This window comes from Balaenoptera musculus, chromosome 16 (assembly GCF_009873245.2).
Source record: "Balaenoptera musculus isolate JJ_BM4_2016_0621 chromosome 16, mBalMus1.pri.v3, whole genome shotgun sequence".
Taxonomy (NCBI): domain Eukaryota; kingdom Metazoa; phylum Chordata; class Mammalia; order Artiodactyla; family Balaenopteridae; genus Balaenoptera; species Balaenoptera musculus.
This window is the reverse complement of record NC_045800.1, coordinates 48481010-48508109: the sequence shown is the minus strand read 5'-3', so window position 1 is coordinate 48508109 and position 27100 is coordinate 48481010. Positions and strand designations below refer to the sequence as shown.

General features: G+C 45.3%; 1 protein-coding gene across 1 annotated transcript in view; it reads left to right on the top strand.

The window, feature by feature from the left end:
• The window catches only part of WDFY4 (WDFY family member 4), a 253283-nt gene that overhangs the window by 73418 nt on the left and 152765 nt on the right, over nucleotides 1-27100 (top strand). The window contains exons 23-31 of the mRNA XM_036829672.1: nucleotides 37-227; nucleotides 6652-6804; nucleotides 10921-10994; nucleotides 13036-13197; nucleotides 13808-13899; nucleotides 15702-15801; nucleotides 17726-17931; nucleotides 18727-18896; nucleotides 21033-21158. Coding sequence (XP_036685567.1) covers nucleotides 37-227; nucleotides 6652-6804; nucleotides 10921-10994; nucleotides 13036-13197; nucleotides 13808-13899; nucleotides 15702-15801; nucleotides 17726-17931; nucleotides 18727-18896; nucleotides 21033-21158 — 1274 coding nt within the window. The remainder of the gene's footprint in view (nucleotides 1-36; nucleotides 228-6651; nucleotides 6805-10920; nucleotides 10995-13035; nucleotides 13198-13807; nucleotides 13900-15701; nucleotides 15802-17725; nucleotides 17932-18726; nucleotides 18897-21032; nucleotides 21159-27100) is intronic.

Here is a 27100-nt window from a genome sequence, read left to right as displayed (position 1 = left end):
TGTAGTATGCTCAGGAACGCCCTTTGTCCCACACAGGGGTAAGGGTGTTCCACTCCAGCCCTGCTGCCAGCAGCCTGGACTTCATCGGTGGGCCCGCCATCCTCCTGGGCCTCATTTCCTTAGCAACGGATGACCACACCTTGTACGCGGCTGTGAAAGTCCTGCACTCGGTCCTGACCAGCAACGTCATGTGTGATCGCCTGATGCAGCTCATCTGTGGGTACCAGGTAATCCCACCCTCACATCTGAGTCTGCAGTGCCCCGCCCTGCAAGGAGCTGGCATCCCCGAGGAACAGGGAGGAGGCTTGCTGGCCCAAGTGGACATTCCCACTAGCATGACTTTTGGAGAAGGGAAACTGAAGGTCCCTGGGTCCTGAGACCAGTGTCACCAGAGCAGAGGGCCAGGTGACAGCCAGCCAGAGAGGGGCTCTCATCAGGATGGGGATGCTCACCTTTCACTGATGAATTCAGGAATCATTTGTGGTCCCCCCACTTTGCATCTAGCATGATGGCTAAGAGCCTAGACCATAGAACTAGAATGCTGCGTTTGAATTGAGCCTCTGCCTAACTTACTACTTAACCTTGCCTGAGTCCTGAGTTATTAACCCTCTCTGTCTCGGTTTCTCCACCTGCACGATATGATCTATCATATCTCCTGTATCATGGGGTTGCAGTGAGGACTGGATGATTTAATACAAGTGAAGGGCTTAGAATTATGTCTGGCCCAGAGTAAGTGCCCTAGAAATGTTGGCCATCTTTAGTTCTTAATCTCTCTGTGCTTCAGTTCTCCTCTGTGTAAAATGGGAATAATAGCAACACTTATTTTGTAGGATTGTGATAATTGAGTTAATGTATGCTGAGTGCTTAGACACGTGCCTGCTCAGAGTAACTGCCGTGTGTGTGCACTGTGATTGTTATTGCTGTTTACTGTTCATAATGTCAGACAAGTTGTAGACACTGTCCTTCAGGAATGCCCTGCCTGGCTGGGAAGCAGCCAAGAAAGGACTCATGGAGGGCAGGAATAGGGTCAAAGCCTAGACAAGGTCACTGGGGCATAAAGGCTGCAGTTTCCTCCTGGGCACAGTGGGGGCAGGGGGAGGGCCTCCCTGTCTCTTCGGCCCCCAAGTCAGGGTCTGAGAAGAAAGCTGTATGGGGTCATGTGAGGCCCCCCCCCTCTCACCTGCACTGCTGCCGCAGCCAGACAGCAGCCCCTTCCTCCTGCCTCTCCCTCAGGGTCCACTGACGCCAGTCACAGTTCTACATTAGAGACCTGATGACCCCTCTGCCTCGTGCAAACCCTTCAGACACGTCCGCTCGTTGATACAATACCCCAACTCCTAAAAGCCTTTCTAACTGGCTACCAACCTGCCCTTCCAGCCCCACCTCCCACCCGGCCAGCATTTCATACCCTACACCCCTGTGTCCTCAAATCCCCTGTGGTCATGGATCACTAAACACATAGTGTGACCCTGTGTTCCTGTGCCCGCGGTTTGTTGATCATTTTTCCCAGGTACATTCCTTCTTGTTTTCCCAGGTCAAGCTCCAATGGCAAGGGGGACATCTCCCCTGACCCCTGCACTGCCCGTGTGGTCGTCTCCCGGCCTCGGTGGCACTGTGTGTATGCCCAAGTCTGACTGCTCTCATGCAGTGCTGTGACAATCTCTCTGCTCATCTCCATCAGGCTGTAACGGTCTAAAGCGCTGGGCTTTTCTTGTTCTTTGTCAGTGTATTACTGAGACCAGAAAGACTCAGTAAATATCTGGGGAATAAATGAATGGGTGTGGCCAGATTTATATCAAAATGCAAGTATTGAGGCTCCTGGTATATAACAGTTTTCTCTGACTATATTGTTAAAGGTAGAAGTAGTGGGATTTGTCCCAGTTTAGCACATGGATGCCTGCTCTGGCGAGGGATTTTAATAATTACTGTGAACACTTCTAAAAAGGTCCAAAGCAGTTCCTGCTCCTAGAAGGATAAAATAAGGCAAATACCAAAATAATTTTAGTACAAATCAAATGCAACAAGTGTCCGAGATTCTCTTCCAGAGCTACCGCCGTCTCCATGACCCGGTGGTTACCCTCCATCTTCCCAGAACCCCGGAGCTCCTAAGAGCTGGGCCCTGTTGTGTTCACCGTTGTCTCCTTGCTGCCCAGTGCAGGGCCTGGCACGTCATGAGTTCTCAGTGAGTGCTTGTCGCACGAATGCAGTGCCTTGAGAGCGTTAATGTGCTCCAGAGCTGCCGAGGTGGCCGCATCACACTTGGTAGAGGAGTCACAAAGAGCTTCTTTAAAAAGAAAGGGGATCAGAGAAGGCCTAGAGGACTGGATTGGCTGAGTTTTTCAGAAAGAGATGGTAGAGGCAAAAAGTGGCCCTTGAATGGAATCTATTTACTCAACTCATATTGACTGAGCACCTCCTAAGAGCCAGGCACAGTGTCAAGCTAGGGATACAGATGAATAAATGGGTTTAGTCCCTCCCTCCGTGGAAATTTCTGTCTGACTCAGTCTGTTTAGGCTGCTATAAAAGATACCATAGATAGGATGGCTTAAAAGCCACAGAAATTTATTTCTCAGAGTGCTATAGACTGAGAAATCCAAGACCATGGTGCTGGCAGATTCGGTATCTGGTGAGGACCTACTTCCTGTTTCATAGACAACCATCTTTCTGCTGTGTCCTCACGTGGCAGAAAAGATGAAGGAGCTCTCAGGGGTCTATTTTATAAGGATACTAATCCCACTCACGAGAGCTCCATCCTTATGACCTAATCATCTCCCAAAGGCCCTGCCTCCTAATACCATCATACTGGCGATTAGGTTTCAATATATAAATTTTGAGGAGATACAGTCAGCCTACAACATTGTCTAATGAGGTAGAGAGAAAAATATTATCACGAGACAAGGACTCCCAAATAGTTTGAGTAAAGAACCCATCAGATTCAGAGATTCGTGGTACCTTTACACGTGAAGGCAGAAGAAAAAATTTTAAAACTCTTATGGCTTACAATAGAAATATTTCAAAAATTTATGTATTCAGGGAAAGAGGTAGTGGTAGAGAGGTGGGAAATGACAGGTTTGAGTAAAAAAACAAGATTTTTATTATTTTTTTTTGCCTTCCCTGACTACTCTTTATAAAACAGAACCCCCATCCTACCCCATCTCTTTCTAGACACGTTTTCTTGCTTTGTTTCTTCCTAATGTGCATGCCCATTTGGCATGTTGTATATGTACTTGTTGCCATGTTTGTGGTCTGTTTTGCCCCTAGACACAAGCCCCATGAGGACAGGACTGGGTTTGCTTGTTCATTGTTGCATCCTAAGAGCACATGGTAGAGAGTAAGTGTTCAGTGATGATTTTTGGAATGAATCAGTGAATGAAAACACGGGTCTTTAATTAACTGGCTGGCTCAGGAGTGGATTTAATCATTTTTTAGACTTTTACTCTGTATTCATCTGTTGGTTTGCTGATTGGAGAGCATAACCCTTCCTATCTGTTATTTCTATCAAACTTATTTATCATCCTCTTGTCAGACTAGGTGACATCCAGCCAAGTTTTATAAGATGGATTTTCATAACATGGTAAAGATGGAGGATGGTGTTCTAGATTAACATTATGAACACTTAAGGGATCCAAGATGGGTTCCTCGACATGGCTGGGAGGAAAGTACAATTGCAGGCAGGTGCACAGCCTAGATGGAGACGGAGGGAAGGGTCAGAGCCCCGCCACTCCAAGGAACATGGATCTTATCTCAGAGGTGATCAGTAACCATTCATAGGCTTAGAACAGGGAAATGGAATGAATGATGCTTTAGAATGACATTTGACACCTGTGTGGAAGATGGTTTGAAGGGTCAAGATCGGAGACTGGATAGAATCCAACGTTATGTGAGACTGCATCCCGGATCTGGGGAGACTTGGAGTCTTTGTGAGCAGTCTTGGCACGTAGCATATGAAAACAGCCAGTGCTGTGCACCCAGAGTGCTGCCTACAGGAAGGAATAAGACATTTGGGACATGCTGAGTGTGAAGTGACTGTGAGACATCAGAGGTAAAATATCAGGTGGGATACCCAGCTCTGGAGTTCAGAAGGGCATGCTTGGTGGGAGGTATAGATGTGAGAGTCATCCATATCATCATGATGGCATTTAATCTAAGGAAATTGATGAAACGGCCAAAGAAAAGGAGTAGTGAAAGGAGAGACGAGGACAAAGGAGGAAGCAATGAGGAACTAACCAGGTAGAGCTTGGAAATATGGTGAAAATCCAACAAGGGAGGTTGAGAGGGAAGAAGGAAGAGAAAACAAAGAAATGCTTTGTCAAAGAATTTGAAAAATAAAGTGTTTTGAGGAGGTGGGCATAGTCAAACAATGCTAGATACTGATAAATAATGCAGCAAACTAAGGACAGAGAAGTCCCTGTTGGACTTGGCACCTGGGAGTCACTAGTGACCTTTCTAAGGCAGGTGGGCAGGAAGAGGCAGCAGCCGGCGGAATGGGGTTGAGAAGAGAATGTGAAGTGAGGATGTGGAGCCTGAGTGTGTTGATAGTGCTTTCTATTTTTTTAATTTTTTTTATCTTTGGCTGCGTTGGGTCCTCGTTGCTGTGCATGGGCTTTCGCTAGTTGCGGCGGGTGGGGGCTACTCTCAGTAGCAGTGCAAGGGCTTCTCATTGCGGTGGCTTCTCTTGTTGCGGAGCATGGGCTCTAGGCACGCGAGCTTCAGTAGTTGCAGCACGCCACGAGGGCTCAGTAGTTGTGGCGCTCGGACTCTAGGGTGCGCAGGCTTCAGCAGTTGTGGCTTGCAGGCTTAGTTGCTCCACGGCCTGTGAGATCTTCCCAGACCAGGGCTCAAACCCGTGTCCCCTGCATTGGTAGGCAGGTTCTTAACCACTGCACCGCCGGGGAAGTCCAATAGTGCTTTCAAGAAGATTACCTACAAATAAGAGTAGAGAAATGGGGCCCAAACTAGAGGGATTAGGGTTCAAGGGGAGGTTATCTTTAAAAGGAGAACTACTAGGGCATATTTTTCGGGAAGAAAGTGGCAGAAGAGAGAAGGATGGATGAAGCTAGGAGAGAAGAGTTATCCCAAGGAGCAGGCGAGGGGTGGGTCCCAGAGGCCAGGTGAATAGAAACCCTGCTTGTGACAGGAAGGAATGCAGTGCAGGCATTTGTGGATCAGATGGTGGGGAGATAAGAGTGTTCACGTCTGATGGGTTCTAAATTCTCAGCTGTATACTGAGTCAGGTGGTGGAGGGGAGGGAGGCTGAAGGAGAGAGGAGAAGAGATGAGATCATCATCTTTAGGATGAGGAAAGCCAGCTTACTAAAAAAAGAGCTGGACTGCCAGGCCAAATTTGACATTTGACACTATTAATGTAAAGTGAAACCAGTCAGCCTGAGTGATTTTTCTCAAGCAGCTTTCAGCCATCCTAATTATGTCCTGGTGGGGGAGTGGGGATATGCTGAAGAAGTGACTGGAACAGTCTGAAAAGATATTATTTGCTGATTACAATTGTCTCAGTCAGTTTGGGCTGCTATAACAGAATACTATAGACTGGGTGGCTTACAAACAACAGAAATTAATTTTCTCACAGTTCTGGAGACTGGGAAGTCCAAGATCAGGATGCCAGCATGGTCAGGTTGAGTGAGGACCCCCTTCTGGATTGCAGATGGCCCACTTCTCATTGTATCCTCACATGGCAGAGCAGAGAGAGGAAGAAAGCTCCCTTGTGACTCTTATAAGGGCACTAATCCGATCTGTGAGGGCTCCACCCTCATGACCTCATCTAATGCTAATTATATCCCAAAAGACCTGTCTCCAAATGCCATCATATTGGGGAACAGGGTTTCAACATATGAATTTGGGGAGGAACAAACATTCAGTCCATAACAACAAGTGAGACTTCCTAATGACACACTGGAACAGCGTGTCTGAGAGGACAGGGAGAAGGGTGGACTGTGTCAGATATAGGCGTAGGGAATTGAGCTGTGGATGAGCTGAGCTGAGAATCCAGATGAAGTTGATGAGAACCCAGATGCAAGTGGATGGCGGGTCAGCCTGACTTTTGTGTGACTGAGGTCAACAGAGACATGAGGCTAGGTGAGGTCCATCTTATTAGTCTCTGAGATGAGTGTGGGCCACTGGGATCCCAGTGCCTCCAACTCGGTATGGATGCTTGCGTGTTGCCAGTTTCCCAGGGCCTGGCACAGCAGAATGGCACGTCTTTTGGCAGCAGCCTGAAGTGAAGCTGATGTAACTGAGTTCGTGGGCAGGTGGTGGCTTCCTAGTGATATAGCAACATCTGTAGGATGGGTATGAATGTAGGATTCAGTAAAGGAAAATGAGAAAAATACTCAGAAATGTAGAAAGAAACCAGGAGAAGGTGGCATTCTGGAAATCTGTAAGATTCAGGAAGGAGCCGGGGGCCCACAGTGAGAGGTGAAGCCTCAAGTACAGAAAAGCAGACACTGGTGGGGAAGCAGCCACAGAAGTTGGTATATGTTTTCCTTCTGATAACAAGAGAATGGAAGAGGTAGCACCAGAGAGCGGAGCGTTTTCAGACTGGGGTGACCAAAGGTGCTAGTAGGAACAGGTGGGTGGGGGAGAAAGAGCGGTGACGATGCATTCATGAGGAAACTGCTTTGTGTTTTAACCTTTGCAGATAATGGCATTTCTCCTGAGGAAAAAGACCTCTTTCCTAAACCATCGCATTTTTCAGCTGATCCTGTCCGTTGCCGGCACCGCAGAACTGGGCTTTGGGTCCTCTGCTATCACCAACATTGGTGTCTTCCAGCACATCCTCTGCAATTTCGAGGTAAACTGGAGACTGGTCACTAGCCCTAAAGGAACAGGTGTGTGATGGTACAGAAAGCCTGGAGCTTTCTCTAAACCCAGCAGGTCAGCTTCCTCGATGGTCAAGATGGTAGTGAGAGAGAAAACTGACAAGGCTTTGGAGTTCCGAGGCCTTGGTTAATAATTAACTCCTACCACCAATGGGCTGTGTGGCCTCGGGCACGTCTCTTGACTTCTCTGAGTTTCAGTCTTCTCATGTGTGAAAGGGAGACCATCTCCTCTCCCTCACAGGCTGGTGTGGGAGCCAAATCAGATAGTATCTGGAAAAGGATTTTAAAAGTGTAAGCTTCCATATATAAGAAGGATTTTAAAACATACCAATTCCTTTGGATGGTGCTTTGCTGTTTATAAATGTTCCTTTAAAGGGATGAGTGAGAGATGCTGAGGGCACACCTGAGGCTGAGTGAGGAGTACTGCACAGACCTTTGGGTGGATAGATCCACTCACGAAGCATCGTTTACTGAGTGCCCACTAGGGTCGGGCACTGGTGTGTTCTGGAGACATGGTGATAACCAGGATGCAGCCCCTGCACGCAACGATGGGGCCCAGGACACGACAAAGGTGGTGCTACAATGTGCTGGGTGCCAGTGAGGGAGGCACAGGGCATCTGGGGAGTGGAAGGAGAGGACAGTCAGCTCAGCGGATCCGGGCTCTGGGGCTGAGTTTGACAGAGTGTGTTCAATGGGGGAATATTTCAGGTGGAGTGGATGCTATTTGCTCACGTGTGGGGATGAGAGCAACCATGGGCATTTGAGAGCAAGGGGCTTGGGGCACCTGTGGGGATGTTGTTGCAGGTAGAGGTGAGGCTGGAGGGGGAGGGAGAGAAGACAGCGGAGGATGGTAAGCTGCAGGGAGCACACTTTACCCGGTACACACTGCAGTCCATGGAAGTATTTTTAAAACTGTTTATTTTAATTAAAAAATAATATGTGCTTATTATAGAATATTTAAAATTACAGAAAAATGGAAGAAAAACTCCTCTTTCTGAGACCCAGACGACTGTTGTTAACCTTGAATGCATCCCTTTTTTTGTACTTTCTATGCATAATGTATGTATTTTTTAAAAATCATAGTCATGATCATAGTGTAGGTATTATTTCTCCCAGCTTCTTTTATGAGCTAATCTTGATACCAGAACCAAAAAAGGACAGTATGGGAAATGAAAAAGTACAGGTCAATCTTACTCATAAATAAAAGCTACAAAAAACCTGAATGAAATATTATCTAATTGGACCAGGCCAGGATGAACACCCAGACCTGGATCTGCAGATAGGTGCAAGGCTTGTGGGGGAATCCAGCAAGGCCTGCGATACGGGCTTCCTGTGCACAGCGGGGAAGCAGATGTGCACAAATGGCTTTACCACCCTGGTGAACAAGACGGCATCCCTTGGCAGCACTGCTGCCCCTTCCAGAATGCTGCGGCCGTGCTCAGGCAGCTCGGCTCCACGACATCGTTGCCATCGGCCCAGGCCAGGAATGACCCATGCAGGAACCCACCGTGCTCCCACTGCCTGTTCCTGGAACCACCATGGGCACCACCCGTCCCCTCCCTGAATAAACTTACCCCTCAGCTGAGCCAGTGCTTTTCACACTGGGGTTAAGAAAATAGGCAACCAATAAAAACAAGCAAAAAGATGCTAAAAAACCACACTAAAACAAAATGAAATGAAATAAAATTTTTAAAAGATTGGGAGGAGAGAATTTCAAAAAGAAGAAGAGTTTCCCCAGTGTCTGCCTACATCAGGCGAAGTAAGGGCAGGGCTGTGTGGGTTGTGTTTGGAGGTCACTGACGGGCCCAGTGAAGAGTAAGTGGTGGGGTCAGACATGAGGTGAAGAGCGGGGAGGAGGCGGGAAGGAGACAGTGGGCTTTTGAAGAAGAAAAAGAGAGAGAAGAAAATAGAAGGAGGAGAGTTTCAGAACTTAGATAGGAGACTTGAGCAGTGAAAAAGGGGTGGTTAAAATACCAGTGTGAGAATCAAACTGACAGGACAAGTCCTTCATGGAAAGGGAGGGTTTGGAGACCAGAGAGTGGGTTACAGGAGAAGGTGGGTGATCCTTGATGACGGGTGTGCAGCAGGGAGGGGCAGGAAGTTGAGAAGCTGGAAGGGGCAGGAAGTCGAAGTCATGCGTGTCTTAGGCTTGTGGTCTCAGAAAAGGCCGCCTCTTTCTGAGAGTGAGGTGGTCCCAGGGGTGGGGAGAGAACAGAATTTGATATTCAAACAAATTTAAGCCAGGCATCTTAATGCAGTCTTTAGTACAGGGGTTATGTGACACAGGATGACAACCACAAGATTCAATTATGCATGTTTCCCAAAATTCAGACAGTTGGTATTATATAAAGTAATTTCTAAAAGAGCTAGGCAGCCTCAAATGTGCTGTGGCAACTTCTTATTGTTCTAAAGCTCTGGAAAAGAAAACGGGGGGAGGGTATTCTTTTGTGGGAAGGGTAAGGGGTACCACAGGGTTCCTGTCTTACTTTCTCAGCTCTTCCAGCTCCCGACACAGAGCCTGGTCATCATTTGCTCATGATTGCCTTCATGAATGAATGAATGAGTTCCAAGTATGCAGAGCTCTTGGCACCCTCTTGAGTATGTTGGGATGCCATGTCTGGCTACCCCTACCTCCCTGGGAGCCACATCGATCCGCACCAGCTCTCTCAAATGGCAGCTGCCCCACCTCTGTGTGTACTGGGCAGTGGCTGTGCTTACAGGAGCTGGAAATCTGTCAGCCTGTTTCTGGCTTAAGAGTAATCCACTTATCTTACTTTGGTTTACTTTGCATTCACTCTTAAAAAATGTAGTGGATCCTTATTAAGTGCCCACTACATGGCATGTGTGATGCTGGGCCCTGGGGATTGGGGAGGGACAGTCTCTGCCTTCCTGATAAACTTATGTCCACTGAGACTCTTCTGTTTTCCCCAGTTAGTAAAAGGATGGAGCCATGGCCACCTGCTTGGTTCAAGTGAGGTTGGTTATTGACCCTCTAGGTCACTGTCTGCAGGAGATGCCTGTCGGGGAACACAGAGAGGAGGCAAGAGAGTGGGCTTCATGGTCAGACTGACCAGGCTTTGAAGCCAGTCTCTGCCAATTAAAAACCGTGGGGCACCAGACAAGTTACTCAGTCTCTCTGAGCCTCACTGCTCTTATCTACTAAACGCAGATAATGATATCGTTTTACGACTTTGTATGATGCTTCCTGCCTCGAGCAAATGGTATCATTTGTAAGCGTGAGCTCTTTCTGCTGCTGTATGAGTGCACTCTTACAATCCTACATCTGAACCTTATAGATTCTGGGCCTGAGGAAATGTCAGCATTTAGATGAGAAATAGTAGAGCTCTTTAAAGGGAAGTAGAAATGAGACATGTAGGCACACCATCACCTCTGCCCCGGAAGGATGGGGAGCAGCTGCATTTTGTTTACAATGAAGAAAGCAACCCGAGTGATAAAGTTCACTCTCAGAATCTCAGTGCATTTCACAGCTGCATGTCACTCACAATTCTGTTCACAGGAGATGGGAACATGGGCTGTGCTGCAGGTTCTATAGATAGGGGAACTGAAGAAACTGCATGCACAAGTTGCTACAGCATAAAACCTGAGAGGTGGGACTCAGCTTCTAATTCCAGTCCTATCACTTGCGGGTGGTGAGGTACCTGTCACTCAGTGGTCTGTCCTCAGCCTGTCTTTTCACATCTCTGAATTGGGAGCACTGGTATTTGCCTTGTAGGATCCAATGAAAATGAGATGTTGTTTGGTGTGTGGACACACAGGTTGCAGGGCCCAGGGTGGGACACACGTAGGAGATGGTTAGTGCAGGTGTCCTTGGTTAGAATCTAGACCCACAGTGAAGCTCCAGAGAGCAGCAGAGATGGGGAAGATAGGAATGGTGTTTGCACTTGCCCCGGGGGGAGGTGCCCTCTACTTTCTAGCTGTCAGGAGAGCTAGTCTGATTCCAGAGCTGGTAAGCTGTGTTAGTGATTCCGAACCAAAGGAGACCACACCCAGCACCGTACCTGCTCACACTGCCTGGAAACCCTTCTCTCCACACACCTTGGTTTCACTGTGTTTGTTCTGTCTTCCAGCTCTGGATGAATGCTGCGGACAACTTGGAGCTCTCCCTCTTTTCCCATCTTGTGGAAATCCTTCAATCACCAAGGTAAGCTGGGATTTGGCAGCCTGGGGGTACAGTCAAAGGCTTCATGCCAAGAACAGGGACAGAGAGGACAGGACAGCCGGTGGTTCAGCAACCACGGCCTTCTCCCTGCCCAGAGCACTGCGTCCCCAGGTGGTAGCATGTCTGTCTTAGTCTACACAGCTGCTGTAATGAAAGTACCATAGACTGGATGGCTTACAAATCACAGAAATTTATTTCTCACGGTTCTGAAGGCTGGAAGTCAAGGCTAAAGTCAAGGCTCTGGCAGATTCAGTGTCTGGTGGGGACCTACTTCCTGGTTCATAGTTGGCTGTCTTCTCACTACAACCTCACATGGCAGAAGGGGTGAGGGAACTCTCTGGGGTCTCTTTTATAAGGGTGCTAATCCCATTCATGAGGACTCCACTCTCATAACCTAAGCATCTCTCAAAAGCCCCACCTCCAAATACCATCACACTGAGTGTCACTTTTTGAATTAGTCAGGGCTCTTTTGGTTGCAAGTGGCAGAAATACAACTCAAACCAACTTAAGGAAGGAAGAAAGGGAGGGAAAAAAGGAAGGTGGAGAAAGAGGAAATTTATTGGCTCATACAATTGACTGAGGCAGATCTTCACATGTTGTCTGGATGATGCTCATATTACTTTATCTGAGATCTGTCCCTGGTCTCATCTATGCCTTCTTCTGTGCTAACTTCATTCTGGCTGGACATCCTCACAGCATGTCCTCTGCTCAGCACCGTCGGCAGACAGGGCTTCTTTTTCACTCGATAGTCCTAGCAATAGGATGGAGTCTCACGGGGCCATCTTGGGTCATGTGGCCAGGCAGCATGACTTCCCCTCTGGAGCGGGTGGAGGGGAGTTAGAAAGAGGTAATTCCCAAGGAAAACCAGGGATTGTGGTCAGAATATGGGAGAAGGGAGGCAGGGGTGCCAACCTATCAATCCACCTCCTTCCTTACAAATAAAGCTGTTCACACACACCCCCACCCGCCTCCTCACATGTCAGCTGTTCTAGAGATCATTAGGACCTCAGTGTTTTGAATGTATTTGCAGCCATCTTTTCATGCAGCCGTTCATGATGGACTATCTATTATAAACCCACTCCATTCCATACCAGTTCTTAGTGCTAGAAGTTCAGAGAAGGACAAGACATAGCCCTGTGGTGAAGGAATACAGAAAAGCAGGCTACTCAGTGCTGTGATTAGAAAGAGCACAAAGGACAGTGGGGACTTATAGGTGATGAATGTACATCTTCCCATTGAGCCCATGAGAGCAAGTCACACGCAGAACTGGGCTGGTTCTGCCTCTTTTGTGTATCAGAGATGTGGCACTCGGCAGAATTCAACACAGTAGCACTGAAAAGACAGTTCAAGAAGGAGCAATCCACCCAAATTCATTCTCCTCCGCCTTTATTTTCTTTCTCACTTTCCACTTTCTTTCTGTACCTATTGTTTTCTAAGAGATGGACACTCACCCTGGAAGCTGTTTTCTTTGGGGGAGTAGAATTTACTGGAAATTGTATTTGCGATTATCCTAAGGAGGGAGTGCGGAGGCTTGAATTCTGTCTCTCTCCCCCTTTGACTCTCAGCGGCGTGTTCATCCACTTTGTGGTTTGGGGTGGGCAGGAAGACGCACACCCAGATGGGCTCGCGGAGGCCCGCGCTCCGGCTATTGGGAAGTGCTCCGCGGTCACACTCCAGTCTGCTCTCTTTGTTCTGAGTTTTCTGAGACCAGCATTAGTTTTCCCTGAGGCTTGGAATTTAAAAGTCAATAACTGGGGTTGTCTTTGAAGGCAGTTTTCAGGGGTGGGGGGGTGAGGGGGTGGAGGGGTGGAAGGGCACCAGGAGACTCATCCCCAAGCGACTCTGGCACTGGGCAGACACATATTCGATGGGTGTCTGACAGCGTTTTGACAAGTTGCCAAGAGCGCATCGGAGTCAGAGGGCCACGGAGCAAGCCCAGCCGGTGGAACCTTTTTAGCAGAAACACAGCATATTTGGTTCGTTCCAGTAAAAGCTTTTACTGCCTCTCTCTTGGGCTCGCCAGGGAAGGACCCCGGAACGCTGAAGTTGCTCACCAGGCGCGGCTTATTCCCAAGCTCGTCTTCCTCTTCAACGAGCCAGGCCTCGCCCCCTCCAAGATACCCACCATCATTGCCATCCTGGGCTGTCAGCTGAGGGGCCACTTCAGCCTCCAGGACTTGCGCAGGTACTGCGCCAACTCCCCGGGGGAAGGGCAGAGGCTCGGGGCTGTTTAATGAGGGAACGTAGGCGCCAGCTCTCCCCTGACCATGCCCAGCCCAGCAATACCGCCCCTTCAATGCAGCAGCAGGTTCTATTTCCTTGGAACCTCCTAGGAGTTTCTCTGTTCAGGGCGGAGAGCTGAAAAAAGGGGTGGGTCCGCTAGACTCCCCAGCAGGGCTGTGTGTTCACTGCTCCCTGGTGCTCGGACATACCTCCTGTGCCAAGAACTCCAGAAATTCCGTGAGCACAGGCATCCTCACCAACCAGCGACCCAACCTGCCTGCCTTTTGCAGACTTCCCAAAGGATAGTCCCCGCTGGCAGGACATTTCACCTCTTCTGTCCTCATCACTGTTTGTTCTGTTGAGCTGGCAGAGCCAGAGTTAGCTGCTCTGATGAATCCTGACAGATCTGAGAAGTCTTTGGAAATATCACATTGATCACAGAATAATGCGATTCCCCTCAAACCCTCCCTTGAAGCCGCATTTAGGTGGATTACTGTAGAAAACGTTCACGTGTGTTTAGGAGACAGGGGCTGAGCCCAGATTTGAGCGTGTCCTTCTCTTTCTGTCTTAAGAATCGGGCTGTTTGTTGTGTACACCCTCAAGCCTTCATCGGTGAACGAGAGGCAGATCTGCGTGGACGGAGCCCCGGACCCCTCCATGCCCGGTGAGAAGACCTTTCCCAGATGCCAGCCTGAAGGCAGCAGGACAAGCCCCTGTGACGGCCCTGAGAGGAACATGCTGTGGGGCCACTGTGCATGAAAGGCTGAGGGAGAGGAGGGGGAAGGCACCCACAGCCGAGCTGTTTTTCCCACACGGTGGCTTATGAGGTCACAGCTCTATGATTATGGTCACGGATAAACGCAAATTGTATGTGCTTCCTTCACAACCTGGAATGGCTTCCAAGGCCTCCAGGATAACACTCAGTTCCCTGTAGACCAGCAGGTGGGAGCCTTCATCCCCCAGCCCTTGCCTTGCTCCCCTGATGAGCCCCAGCTTCAACACTCTGAAGCATGTACACGTCCTAATGTGTGTCGGTCCACCCGTCCATCCATGCTCTGCAGGTGCTGTTTGCTCTGCAGGAGTGCCTCCCTTGCCCCGCTCCCACCCCATCTCACCCCGCTAGACCAGCCGTTCCCAGTCCCACAAGCCAGGTTAAGTCATCTCTTCTGTGCGTCTAGAGCCCTTGCGCTTAATATCATGCAAAGGTCTGTGATTTGTTTCTTTGAGTCTCTCTCTCTCCCTAACCAGACTCAGAACAGCAGGTACATCGTGTTCCAAATTCCCTCTGCTAGGGCAAATGTGAAGGGGACAACTACTGACTGCTTTGCCCTGGGCCCTCTGGATCTGCTGTGTCCAAGATGGGAGCCTCTAGCTGCACATGGCCACTTAAATTTAAATTCTAATTAATCGAAATGAAATGCAATTAAAAATTCAGTTCCTCAGTCACACTAGCCTTGTCCCAAGTGCTTGATAACCACGTGAGGCTAGTGGTTACTGCATTGGACAGGACAGATAGAGAACACTTTTACTGCAAAAGATTCTCTTAGATAGTGTTACTCAATCCAGATAAATTATCTCTTATCCTTAGATCAAGCCTGAAAAGTAGGAATTACTATTCCCATTTTACAGATGAGAAAACGGAGGCTCAGAGAGATTAGGACCTTAGTGAGAGATGGGGCCAGAATCCAAATAGAGGGGACTCTGACTCCGGTTCTCCAAGCTGCCTCATCAGTTCTATTTCTACAGCATGGTGGGTGTGCCCCAAATTGGTGGTAAAATAACTGGCTAACCAAGGGGAAGAATGAATGGATAATGAGACAACAGTGTACTGTTTTGTCAACCCTTCTTCTCATAGGGACTCTACGCTAAAACTTTATCTCACTAAACATCTTCTATTAAGACAATATTTACATGGCCTTCAGGGTTATAATAACACTTCAGAAGTAAAAGTTTCTTCTTCCGTTGGATCCATATACCTCTTGCTACAATTCAAGCTCTATTTTTAGTGCAACATAGACATGCCAAAGGTCTAGCCTAGAAACAAATTGAGAGCAGGAATTCAGATCAAGGATCATAATCTTCACTTCTTTGCCCCCAGTGCCTTGCATAATGCCCAGCATGTAGTAGGTGCTCAGGAAATGTTGCAGCCTATGATAATTTAAAAAATTCCTCTACTGGAAGGAGAATTTGACCTTATCATTTTTAGGATTTTTTTTTTTTTTTTAGTCAGGGGTGGGGAATGGGGAGCATCAAAAACATCTCTAGTTAAAGGGAACTTTAGGAACATTTCCTGAAATTCTTTTTAAGCATTGCATGGAAATCTAGAACTGAAAGCCAAAATTTCAAGTCCCATCCATGTCTCAACTCCTGGGAGAACTAAGCATTTGGTGAATACGATTGCTTACTGCAGCAAATATTGTCTCTTTACATCCGTTTTTTCTCAAATCTGAATTTTCTTTTTTGTAGCTGGAAGTCAAACATCTGGAAAGACAATCTGGCTCAGAAACCAGTTGCTGGAGATGCTGCTCAGTGTAATATCTTCTTCCCGACTTCATCTGTCCTCTGAGTAAGTAGCTCCAGAAAGAGTGATTTGGCATGAGGCTGCTTCATACAGGGTGCGTATTAAAACCTTTTCTTAATGAAGAGTTTAGCATCTCTGAGTTGGTTTTCTGCAATGTGTTTTCTGCACTATTCAGAAAGAAAATTATATTTTCTCCACCCAATAAAGCAGACCTTGCCCTAAGATATTCTGATGCAGATGTTAAATGGGCACGAGTAACTCAAAACAGATTTGGTGTAATTACAATAAACGCTTTTTGTCACCATTGCTATAGTGTCATTGTTATTGTTTTGGCGGTTGTGATAATTACCGATTTTGATGTCCTATACTTGGCAGACAATAGAATGGAGAAATGGTTAGCCTAAATAACATCTATCAAGGAAAAGGCTTGCCAAATTCTTCTGCTATTTACTGTTATTTAGTTATGTTTCCAAGTTGGGAAAAGAAGTATCTGCCTTCAGATAACTTTCAAAAACAACGTGTAATCATAAAATTCCATTAACTCTCTCCGACTGCCTGCTTTATCTCAGCTCTAGAGTCATTAATTCAAGAACTATTTGTTGAGTACCTCCTGTGTGCCAGACACCGTTCCTCCCTCCGAGAATGCAGTGCTGAGTAAGACAGTCCGGATCCTTACTCTCACTGAGTTGACATTTTAGTGTGTACGTGTGTTTGGGGCAGGGAAGAATCAGGGTGGGGAGTTACCCCTCAGTAAAACAGCCTTTCAAATAGTGCTTAAAAAGTCTTTACGTGTCTGGAATCAAAGCATGGTAGAACTGGAAGATGCCTTGGAGATGAGCTAGTCCCTTCCTTTTCACTTTTTTGAAAAGGAATGTAGTGTAGTGCTTAAGCACCTGGGCTCTGACAGCTAGACCTCCTGGGTTCAAATCCCAGCTCTGCCCCCCAGGGACCTCGGGGAGGTTACCTAAGCCTCCCCTCTATGCCTCCCTTCTACTCATCTTTATAAGGATTAAGATCCTCTGAGCTCTGAGCATGGTGCCTGGGATACTGTAAATACTCCATCAGCTAACCACTATCACCATCACCACCACCATTCTCATTACCATCATCCTCACTACCACCACCATCCTCCTCCTCATCATCATCATAATGAAGGAAGATGACCAGAGCTCATCAAGAGCTCTGCCTAAGTCATCCAATTAGCAAACAGAGGCATGGCTAGAAGAGAAGATGGTCTCTTGACTCCTAGTTCCAGTGGCCACGCCCTCACCATGCCTCGTCTGGCAGCTCGTGCTGAGAACACTGCCCAGCCAGGATGGATCCTTCCCTGGCTCTCACAAGGTTGAGTCCTTTGCTGAACCATTGCCCCTGAGGATTGGCTTCCCATCTCCCTGCCCTCCCTTTCCCTCTAGCAAGTCTGTATTCTCTGGACTCATCATTTTAAAATTCATTTTTGAAAGTGACAGTTAAACATGTATTTTTTTGTCTAAGCCAATAAAGGTGCATAAATATTGGACTATTCCATTTAGATTAGTTTTGAACAGTGTGTTTAAAAAGGGAGTTCAGTAACCATTATGTGTTTTATGTGACTGCATTGATGTAATTAGATGGGTGGCCATTCAGACACTGTGTAGGCATGAATATTAGTGAGTAGGGCTATCAAAGGGTCTGCATATTTTTACAGCTATTGGTACATAGTTTCCAGTTGCTTTCAAAAGCTTTGGCCAACTTACACTTCAGCCATTAATAGGCAAATTCATCTATTTCACAGCAACCTTGCCAGCATTTTATTTTACCGATCTTTTAAAATGTAGCATGTACTTTGCTAAGTGATATCCAGATATTAAACTTAACTTGCCTTTTCTAGGTGACTAGTGAAGCTGAACGTTATTTGAATTTTCTGGACATGTCATTTGCTTATGGGCTGATAGGTAATTTATAGCATTTATTGACCCCCTTCCCCCCGCAGGACAAAGGAAGAGATGTTTCTGAACCTGGGGCCCGATTGGTTCCTGCTCTTCGTGCAGGGCCATGTGCACCCCAGCACCGTGGTGCTGGGATTGAAGCTGCTGCTGCACTTTTTGTCAAACCCCTCCCTCCGCGGGCGATTTAAAGATGGCCTGTCTGCGGGGTCCTGGGTGGAATGCAGCTCCGAGGGCGTGGACATCATGATGGGTGAGTGTGTGGTCATCTCCAGGAGGCAGGGTGCCCCCTGTGGTCTGTGAGTGAGGACCTGCCAGGACTTGCTTGGGGCTTTCACAGCTCCGTGCTGTAGGATCACCTTGACCCTGACCCCTTCCCTCCCATCAGCCCCCGCCCCCTCTGACTTTCTTTTTAGGACCCCACCGTGGCCTCACTGCTCTTCAGATGCTGGGGATTTCTTCCCATTCCTCAAAGCCTCCTTAGCTCTTTCCCTCTTCCTGGGATGCTTCCTCAACCCTCAGTACCAGCATGGCTCTCCTGGTTGATGTGGATTCATCCTTCAGCTCTTGATTCAAATGTTACTTCCTCTAGGAGAGGAGAGTCCCGTATGGATTAGGGCACCTCTGTTATACTCTATTTTTTTTTTTTATAGCGCTTATCATCGTTTATACATATTTATTTAGGTATTTAATTCTGTAAAGTCTGTCCCTCCCACCCCATTGTAAGTAGTTGATAAAGGCCTGGGGTTCTGTATATTTTGTCAAAACACTATATTCTTATTGCCTAATACAAAGAGGTCTTATTGCCTCTAAGGTGGTAGGCACCAAATAAGCATCTGGTTTTGAACGAATGAATGAGCATGTCAGGAATAGGAAAAATTCTTGAGCACTTTCTTGTGCTCCAGTATGTATGACATATATTTCCATCTGGCATCTCTGTGGGATGGGTGGGTGGTAGGGGATTCCTTTCTGCGCCCAATTCTCACCTTGACCAGAAGCAACAGCAATTTTTCTCAATTGGATTTTGTGCCCCTCCCCCTCATAATAGATAACCTGAAGAGCCACCCTCCCACGCCTGACCAGAGCCCCTGCCTGCTTCCTGGGTTCCGAGTCTTGAGTGACTTTCTGGCCCACCATGTTCATATTCCAGAAGTCTACCTCATCGTGTCCACCTTCTTACTACAAACACCACTTACAGAGCTGATGGACGGGCCCAAAGTAGGTTCTTGGGGTTCCTGGGATGGAGTGACACACTTGGCTTTCTGATTCTGTATGACCAAGGCAGGTCCCTAAGACTCCCCTCCCCTTCCTCCATGTCTTCCAGCTTTGGTCCTGACCCACTTCCTTCCCTAGCAGTCCCACCCCTGGCTAGCTTTTCAGATACCCTTCACTTCCTCAGCCTCTGCCTCCCATGTCCCTCACAGCAGGTCTCTGTTTTTATCGGTTCCTCTTTTAAGTCTTTCTCCTTTTGAGCACAGCTAGAGAAATCACATGATGGCGGCGGCAACACAGGGAGGTGAATTGCTCCCATAACAGACATAGAGCCTCAGTTTATGTCCTCCAAAGAAACATGTCCCTTTACCTTAGTAATGCCCCTGCTACTCCCCTGCATTCTAGCGTGACCCTTATATGCCCCGAGCCTTCTGGCCCACAGACGCCCTTTGCTCAGATGACTTACGTCATGGTAGGAGTAGAGGCCCCCATGAAGGGGGCGTTGCCTCAGGACCCCACCCTCCCCCACTTGTATATTCCATGACCCTCTTTATCACCTTCTCTGCACTGTTGCCGGAAGGGCAGCTTTTCAGGGCTGGTCTGGATTCCTTTCACTCCTTTCCCGAGTGACCTCACCCTTTATTATCCCTTCTTCTATATTTTCGGCATCTCTTTCTGCTGACTCTTTCCTCATAGACCATAAGTATGATAAATTATGTCCCATCTAAAACCAGAAGCTGCGCCCTTGGCTCACACTCTTGACCAGCTCCTGTTCTGTTTATCACTCTCCTATTTTTCCTTGGCCAATTTTCTCCAAAGAGGAGTCTACACTCAACGTATGTACCTTCTCACCAGCCTCTCGTTCACTAACTCACCGACTTGCACCGAATCCACGGCTTCCCTGGCTCCTGTTCCTGTGGGATCACGTTCAGAGTCCCCCAGCCAGCATCAAGACCCTTCCTGATTGGGTGTCTCACTTGTCTCCCCAGCCCAGCTTCCTCTCTCGCTGGCCCTTTGTGCTGTGATCCTCCTGAGTCACCTCCCCAGTAAGACCAGCTGCTTTGTCCTTGCCTGCCCTGGGCCTTTAATGAGCCCTTTCTCCCACCATCACCTGCCTGGAAAGGTGTCTTCCCTCAGTTCTCAGCTCAGATGCCACCTCCTGCTTACACTCCCTAGACAACAGGAACCATTCCTCTTTGGCCCTCATCATGCATCCACCTTTGCCTTATATGGCACCAGCACATTTACATCTGCTTCTCCCCTTAGATACTGAGCACCTCAAAAATAGACCCCGCCCCTTACTCACCTTCCTGGGCACCTGACAGACAGACTCAGAAATTGTTTTTTGGTCTTGATAGAGTTGAGTTAAACTGCACTGAATTGACATGGGTGGAGGGGCAAGTCTTTGCAAATAGAGGGCTAAAAAATTCACCTCTCGTACATCCTTATATTTGACCTATCTCAATCTTGATATATGCTAATAGTATTAGAGATCACACTTCAAAATGAAGTTCTTAATATGCTGTGCTAAGTTCATCAAAACCCTATATTTTTATTTTTCCAAGACTGTATTGCAAGAAACAAACATTTGCTGAATGTCAGGACCCGTGATAGATGTTTTACATATTTTATTTTCCTTGATATTTATAACAATCCCATGGGGCAGATAATGTAATTTTCATTACACAGAGAAGGAAACTGAACTGCCAAGAGGCTGAATAGCTTGTGTAAGCCCAGTTTTTAAAGAGGCAAAGTCAGATCGTCCTGCTTGTCAACCCCATGTTCTCTCTGTTGCACTCTGCAGTTGCCCTAAAGCCGTTGAATTTGTCACATTTTCTATAATCTCATTTATAAAAATTCATTAAAATTGATTGGGAGATTGAGTATTTGTGATGTCAGACCAAAAGAACTAAATTCGATACCAGTTGCTGGTGGGTCTTCAGCACCATCTTGGAGGTGTGTGTTTCCCTTCTACCCCATTAGTGGGCTGAAGCCCCCTGAATGGGCCAGCCACCTGGGCTGCTACTGTGCTGTTTTGCCTTTCCCACTGGGGCCCCTGGGAAATGCCATGTGCTGGCTGGAAAGCCGGTCCCCTTGCTGCGTAGCCACAGGCCTCTTTACAGCGCTTGCCTCCTCTTTCAGGACAGCCTGGATGCCATGCTTCAGTGGCTCTTGCATAAGCACCACAGGGAAGAAGTCCTCCGGGCTGGGCTGTGCACTGAAGGTGCCCTGCTGCTCCTGGAGATGCTGAAAGCCACCATGAGCCAGGTGAGACCCATTCCCCACATGCCGAGAGGGGGTTCTGACGGGAAGACAAGCTCAGAAAGGTCCACCTTGATTTTTCCAAGCAGCTTACCAGTAGTGCTGATAATTTGCAGGTATTATTCAGAAATCTTGGTAGAAGAGGCAAGGTGATAACTTAGGTGCTCAATGGGAAGCCCAACCTAATTGTCCCCAGTGGAATTCATGGGCTCTTGCCAGAAGACATCTGTTTTCCATTTGTTTAAACATTTGACTTCCTTCACTGGGAGATTTAACGACTCCAGTCAAAGGGAACATTTCTGAGCAACTGCTTTAAATCGGGAGCTTCAGGGACCCTGTGGAGGGGGAAAAGGGGTCTCTGCCCTCAAGGAGCTCACCTCTACCAGGACAGGTGGGCCTCTCGAGTGAGGGACCCATGAGGTAGAGAGACCTGTCTTAGAGAAGACAGATGCCCGCCTGCTACAGACATGACATGGAGAGCCTTTGATTCAGGCCTTCAAGGTCCACCTTGAAGGTGGGTGGAGAGGTTATTTTAGACCTGGAGGCAAAGGCCACGTGGCCTGTGAGCAGGAGTAATTGAGAGCCAGGTAACAAGAACACCCATGAGAGGCTGAAAAATTCTGGCTTCGTTTTATAGACTCTAAAGGCAACTGGAGGTTTGAGATGTGTGGGGAAACCTAATTGCTTCTGTAAAATGATGCATGATTACCTTTAAAATTTAAATAAGAAAAAGAGTAGAAAGTAAAAATCACCTGAAATCACTCCCATCCAGAGATAACCACTGTGAACTTTAGTGGAATATCCTTCCAGACACCTCTCTAAGAGTATACCATATCCTTAGAGGATCAGACCACATAAATTCCCTTTGCCTTTTTCTCTCAGCATTTTGTTGGGAATCATCTATATTTGAAGATGGAAATTTTTGTTGTTTCTTGGAATGTTCGTTGTTATAAAAAAAACTGTAATGAACTTTCTCGAGCAGACGTCTTTACCCTCTAGTTTGATGACCTCCTTAGTGTAAATTCCAGGATGTGGGATAATGGGTCAAGGTGTACTTCATGCATTCTTTTTCTCAGGAAGGTTGCAGTAGACATTATACATGTACATTCCTCCTAACATACATCCCACCGTCTTCCATAGATGGGCTTGGCCCAGTCCTCACAGCCTCAGTGACACGGCCAAACTGATGAAGATTTCATAGTTGAGTTCTTTTGCATTTATTATCACTGAAATTGATAGCATTTTCATATGCTTATTAACCATCTCTATTTATTTTACTGTGAATTGCATGTTTCACCTTTTGCCAGCTTTTCTGTGTGTGTGTTCATAATGCTTGGAAAGTATAGATCAAACTTTTTGCTCTTTTTAAAAACAGGAATGTACTTAATTTTTATTAAATACTCTTTTAGCATATAATTAGATGATCAGATGGGTTTTTCTTTTAAACATTTACCTCTGATGAATTATATCAATAGATTTCCTTGCATTCTTGCAAAGATCTCACTTTGTCACTCTGTTCTTATTCATTTAGCATACTTCCTTATTCTGCTTGTAAATATTTAATTTATGATTTTGCATTCATATTTATAAATGATATTATGTTGTGGTTTTCTTTATGTTATATGTTGTCAGGTTTTGATATCAACATTATGCTAGTCTTTACTAAAAAAAGACTTTCTTTTTTTTCTCTTTTTATTCAAGATGATGTTAAATCCATGACTCGTATTATTTAAATTGTTCCTGTGAAACTTCTTGGGCCTGAATTTTTCCCATTATTGCCTTGCTTAGGCTTTTAAATGTCTCCTTCTCCTAGTTTAGGTAATTGGTAGTTTTAAAAATCTTCCCATTTATTCAGTTTGCACAAATGGTCTCCTTTAATTCATTTAATTTTCTGTGTAATTATTTCCCTCTTCTTCTTAATTTGTAAGTCCATGCTCTCTCTTTGCTTCTCCCATTACTTAAGGAGCTGAGGACTTGTGGATTTGTAAAGAACCAACTTTGGATGTATTTATCATTCCCCTCATTTTTTTCTGGCTAGTTCTAAAATTTTGATATTTGACATCTTAATTTTTTGTTGTTTTCTAGAGTTTTTGTGATTGCAGATTTAAAGACCTTTTTGATTCATCTTTTTCAATGTCCATGTAGTTGAATTTTTTGTTTTCTTTTATTGTTGTTATTCATTTCCAGTTTAGTTTTATCCTAGTCAGGACATGTGAACTTTACACTTTCCATCTTTGGGAAACTTATTCATGGCTCCCTTGTAGACCTAATGTGCAACTAATGTGGGGATGCCTGAAAAAAATGCATATTTTCTGTTTGCACCATAGAGAGTTTGTTACCTTTTTAAATCAATGTTATTTAGAAAGAGCAAACCAAAGGAATAACATGAAAGCATTTAAAATAAAGAAAATACATAGTATGCTGAGGGAAGTAAGAAAATAAGGCCAAACATTTACTTTATAATAGCGAACATAAAATGGTTAACTGTTGTATCACAGACGTGACCCTTAAACTGGGTCAAAAAACAAGACCCAGTCTTCTGAAATCTAACAAACATATAACAAAAGCAAAGTCACTGGAAGATTATTTTGGTTCAGTGACGATATCTGCCATGAAAGCATCATTTACCAAATATGGTAGACAAGCATCAAAATCTAAAAGGCAAAAACTGGAAGGATAAGAGAAGAAGGTCAGAAATATAATTGTAGTGAATAATGCTAACATATCTTTCTCAAACAGTTTATTTTATTTTGCTTGGAACTTTACTTCGTTTGCTATTATTCCCTTGCACAGTGTAACCATAGATTTGTTTGCCTGTTCTTGAACTTAATATCAATGGAATCCTACAGTATGTACTCTTTTGCTTCTGGCTTCTTTCACTCATCATTATGTATGTTGGTAGTTCATTGTTTTTTTTTTTAAACATCTTTATTGGAGTATAATTGCTTTACAATGTTGTGTTAGTTTCTGCTGTATAACAAAGTGAATCATCTATATGTATACACATATCCCGGTATCCCCTCCCTCTTGCGTCTCCCTTCCACCCTCCCTCTCCCACCCTTCTAGGTGGTCACAAAGCACCGAGCTGATCTCCCTGTGCTATGCGGCTGCTTCCCACTAGCTGTCTGTTTTACATTTGGTAGTGTATATATGTCAATGCCACTCTCTCACTTCATCCCAGCTTCCCCTTCCCCTTCCCCGTGTCCTCAAGTCCATTCTCTACACCTGAGTCTTTATTTCTGTCCTGCCCCTAGGTTCTTCAGAAACTTTTTTTTTTTTTTTAGATTCCATATATATGTGTTAGCATATTGTATTTGTTTTTCTCTTTCTGACTTACTTCACTCTGTATGACAGACTCTAGGTCCATCCACCTCACTACAAATAACTCAATTTCATTTCTTTTTATGGCTGAGTAATATTCCATTGTATATATGTGCCTCTTCTTTATCCATTCATCTGTCGATGGACACCTAGGTTGCTTCCATGTCCTGGCTATTGTAAATAGTGCTGCAGTGAGCATTGTGGCACATGACTCTTTTTGAATTATGGTTTTCTCAGGGTGAATGCCCAGTAGTGGGATTGCTGGGTCATATGGTAGTTCTATTTTTTGTTTTTTAAAGAACCTCCATACTGTTCTCCATAGTGGCTGTATCAATTTACATTCCCAACAACAGTGCAAGAGGATTCCCTTTTCTCCACACCCTCTCCAGCATTTACTGTTTGTAGATTTTTTTGATGATGGCCATTCTGACTGGTGTGAGGTGATACCTCATTGTAGTTTTGATTTGCATTTGTCTAATGATTAGTGACGTTGAGCATCCTTTCATGTGTTTTTTGGCAATCTGTATACCTTTGTTGGAAAAATGTCTATTCAGGTCTTCTGCCCATTTTTGGATTGGGTTCTTTGTTTTCTTGATATTGAGCTGCATGAGCTGCTTGTATATTTTGGAGATGAATCCTTTGTCAGTTGCTTCATTTGCAAATATTTTCTCCCATTCTGAGGGTTGTCTTTTCGTCTTGTTGATGGTTTCCTTTGCTGTGCAAAAGCCTTTAAGTTTCAGTAGGTCCCATTTGTTTTATTTTTGTTTTTATTTCCATTTCTCTAGGAGGTGTGTCAAAAAGGATCTCGCTGTGATTTATGTCATGGAGTGTTCTGCCTATGTTTTCCTCTAAGGGTTTTATAGTGTCTGGCCTTACATTTAGGTCTTTAATCCATTTTGAGTTTATTTTTGTGTATGGTGTTAGAGTGTTCTAGTTTCATACTTTTACATATAGCTGTCAGGTTTTCCCAGCACCACTTACTGAAGAGGCTGTCTTTTCTCCATTGTATATTCTTGCCTCCTTTATCAAAGATAAGGTGACCATATGTGCGTGGGTTTATCTCTGGGCTTTCTATCCTCTTCCATTGATCTATATTTCTGTTTTTGTGCCAGTACCATACTGCCTTGATTACTGTAGCTTTGTGGTATAGTCTGAAGTCAGAGCGCCTGATTCCTCCAGCTCCGTTTTTCTTTCTCAAGATTGCTTTGGCTATTTGGGGTCTTTTGTGTTTCCATACAAACTGTGAAATTTTTATTCTAGTTCTGTGAAAAATGCCATTGGTAGTTTGATAGGGATTGCATTGAATCTGTAGATTGCTTTGGGTAGTATAGTCCTTTTCACAATGTTGATTCTTCCAATCCAAGAACATGGTATATCTCTCCATCTATTTGTATCATCTTTAATTTCTTTCATCAGTGTCTTGTAGTTTTCTGCATACAGGTCTTTTGTCTCCTTAGGTAAGTTTATTCCTAGCTATTTTATTCTTTATGTTGCAATGGGAAATGCGAGTATTTCCTTAATTTCTCTTTCAGATTTTTCATCGTTAGTGTATAGGAATGCAAAAGATTTCTGTGCATTAATTTTGTATCCTGCTACTTTACCAAATTCATTGATTAGCTCTAGTAGTTTTCTGGTAGCATCTTTAGGATTCTCTATGTATGGTATCATGTCATCCGCAAACAGTGACAGTTTTACTTCTTCTTTGCCGTTTTGGATTCCTTTTGTTTCTTTTTCTTCTCTGATTGCCATGGCTAAATCTTCCAAAACTATGTTGAAGAATAATGGTGAGAGTGGGCAACCTTGTCTTGTTCCTGATCTTAGTGGAAATGGTTTTAGTTTTTCACCATTGAGAACAATGTTGGCTGTGGGTTTGTCATATATGGCCTTTATTATGTTGAGGTAAGTTCCCTCTAGGCCTACTTTCTGGAGGGTTTTTATCATAAATTGGTGTTGAATTTTGTTGAAAGCTTTTTCTGCATCTATTGAGATGATCATATGGTTTTTATCCTTCAATTTGTTAATATGATGTATCACATTGATTTGCGTATATTGAAGAATCCTTGCGTTCCTGGGATAAACCCCACTTGATCATGGTGTATGATCCTTTTCATGTGCTGTTGGATTCTGTTTGCTAGTATTTTGTTGAGGATTTTTGCATCTATGTTCATCAGTGATATTGGCCTGTAGTTTTCTTTTTTTGTGACGTCTTTGTCTGGTTTTGGTATCAAGGTGATGGTGGCCTCGTAGAATGAGTTTGGGAGTGTTCTTCCATCTGCTATATTTTGGAAGAGTTTGAGAAGGATAGGTGTTAGCTCTTCTCTAAATGTTTGATAGAATTCGCCTGTGAAGCCATCTGGTCCTGGACTTTTGTTTGTTGGAAGATTTTTAATCACAGTTTCAATTTCAGTGCTAGTGATTGGTCTGTTTATATTTTCTATTTCTTCTTGGTTCAGTCTCGGAAGGTTGTGCTTTTCTAAGAAGTTGTCCATTTCTTCCAGGTTGTCCATTTTATTGGCATAGAGTTGCTTGTAGTAATCTCTCATGATCTTTTGTATTTCTGCAGTGTCAGTTGTTACTTCTCCGTTTTCATTTCTAATTCTGTTATTTGAGTCTTTTCCCCTTTTTTT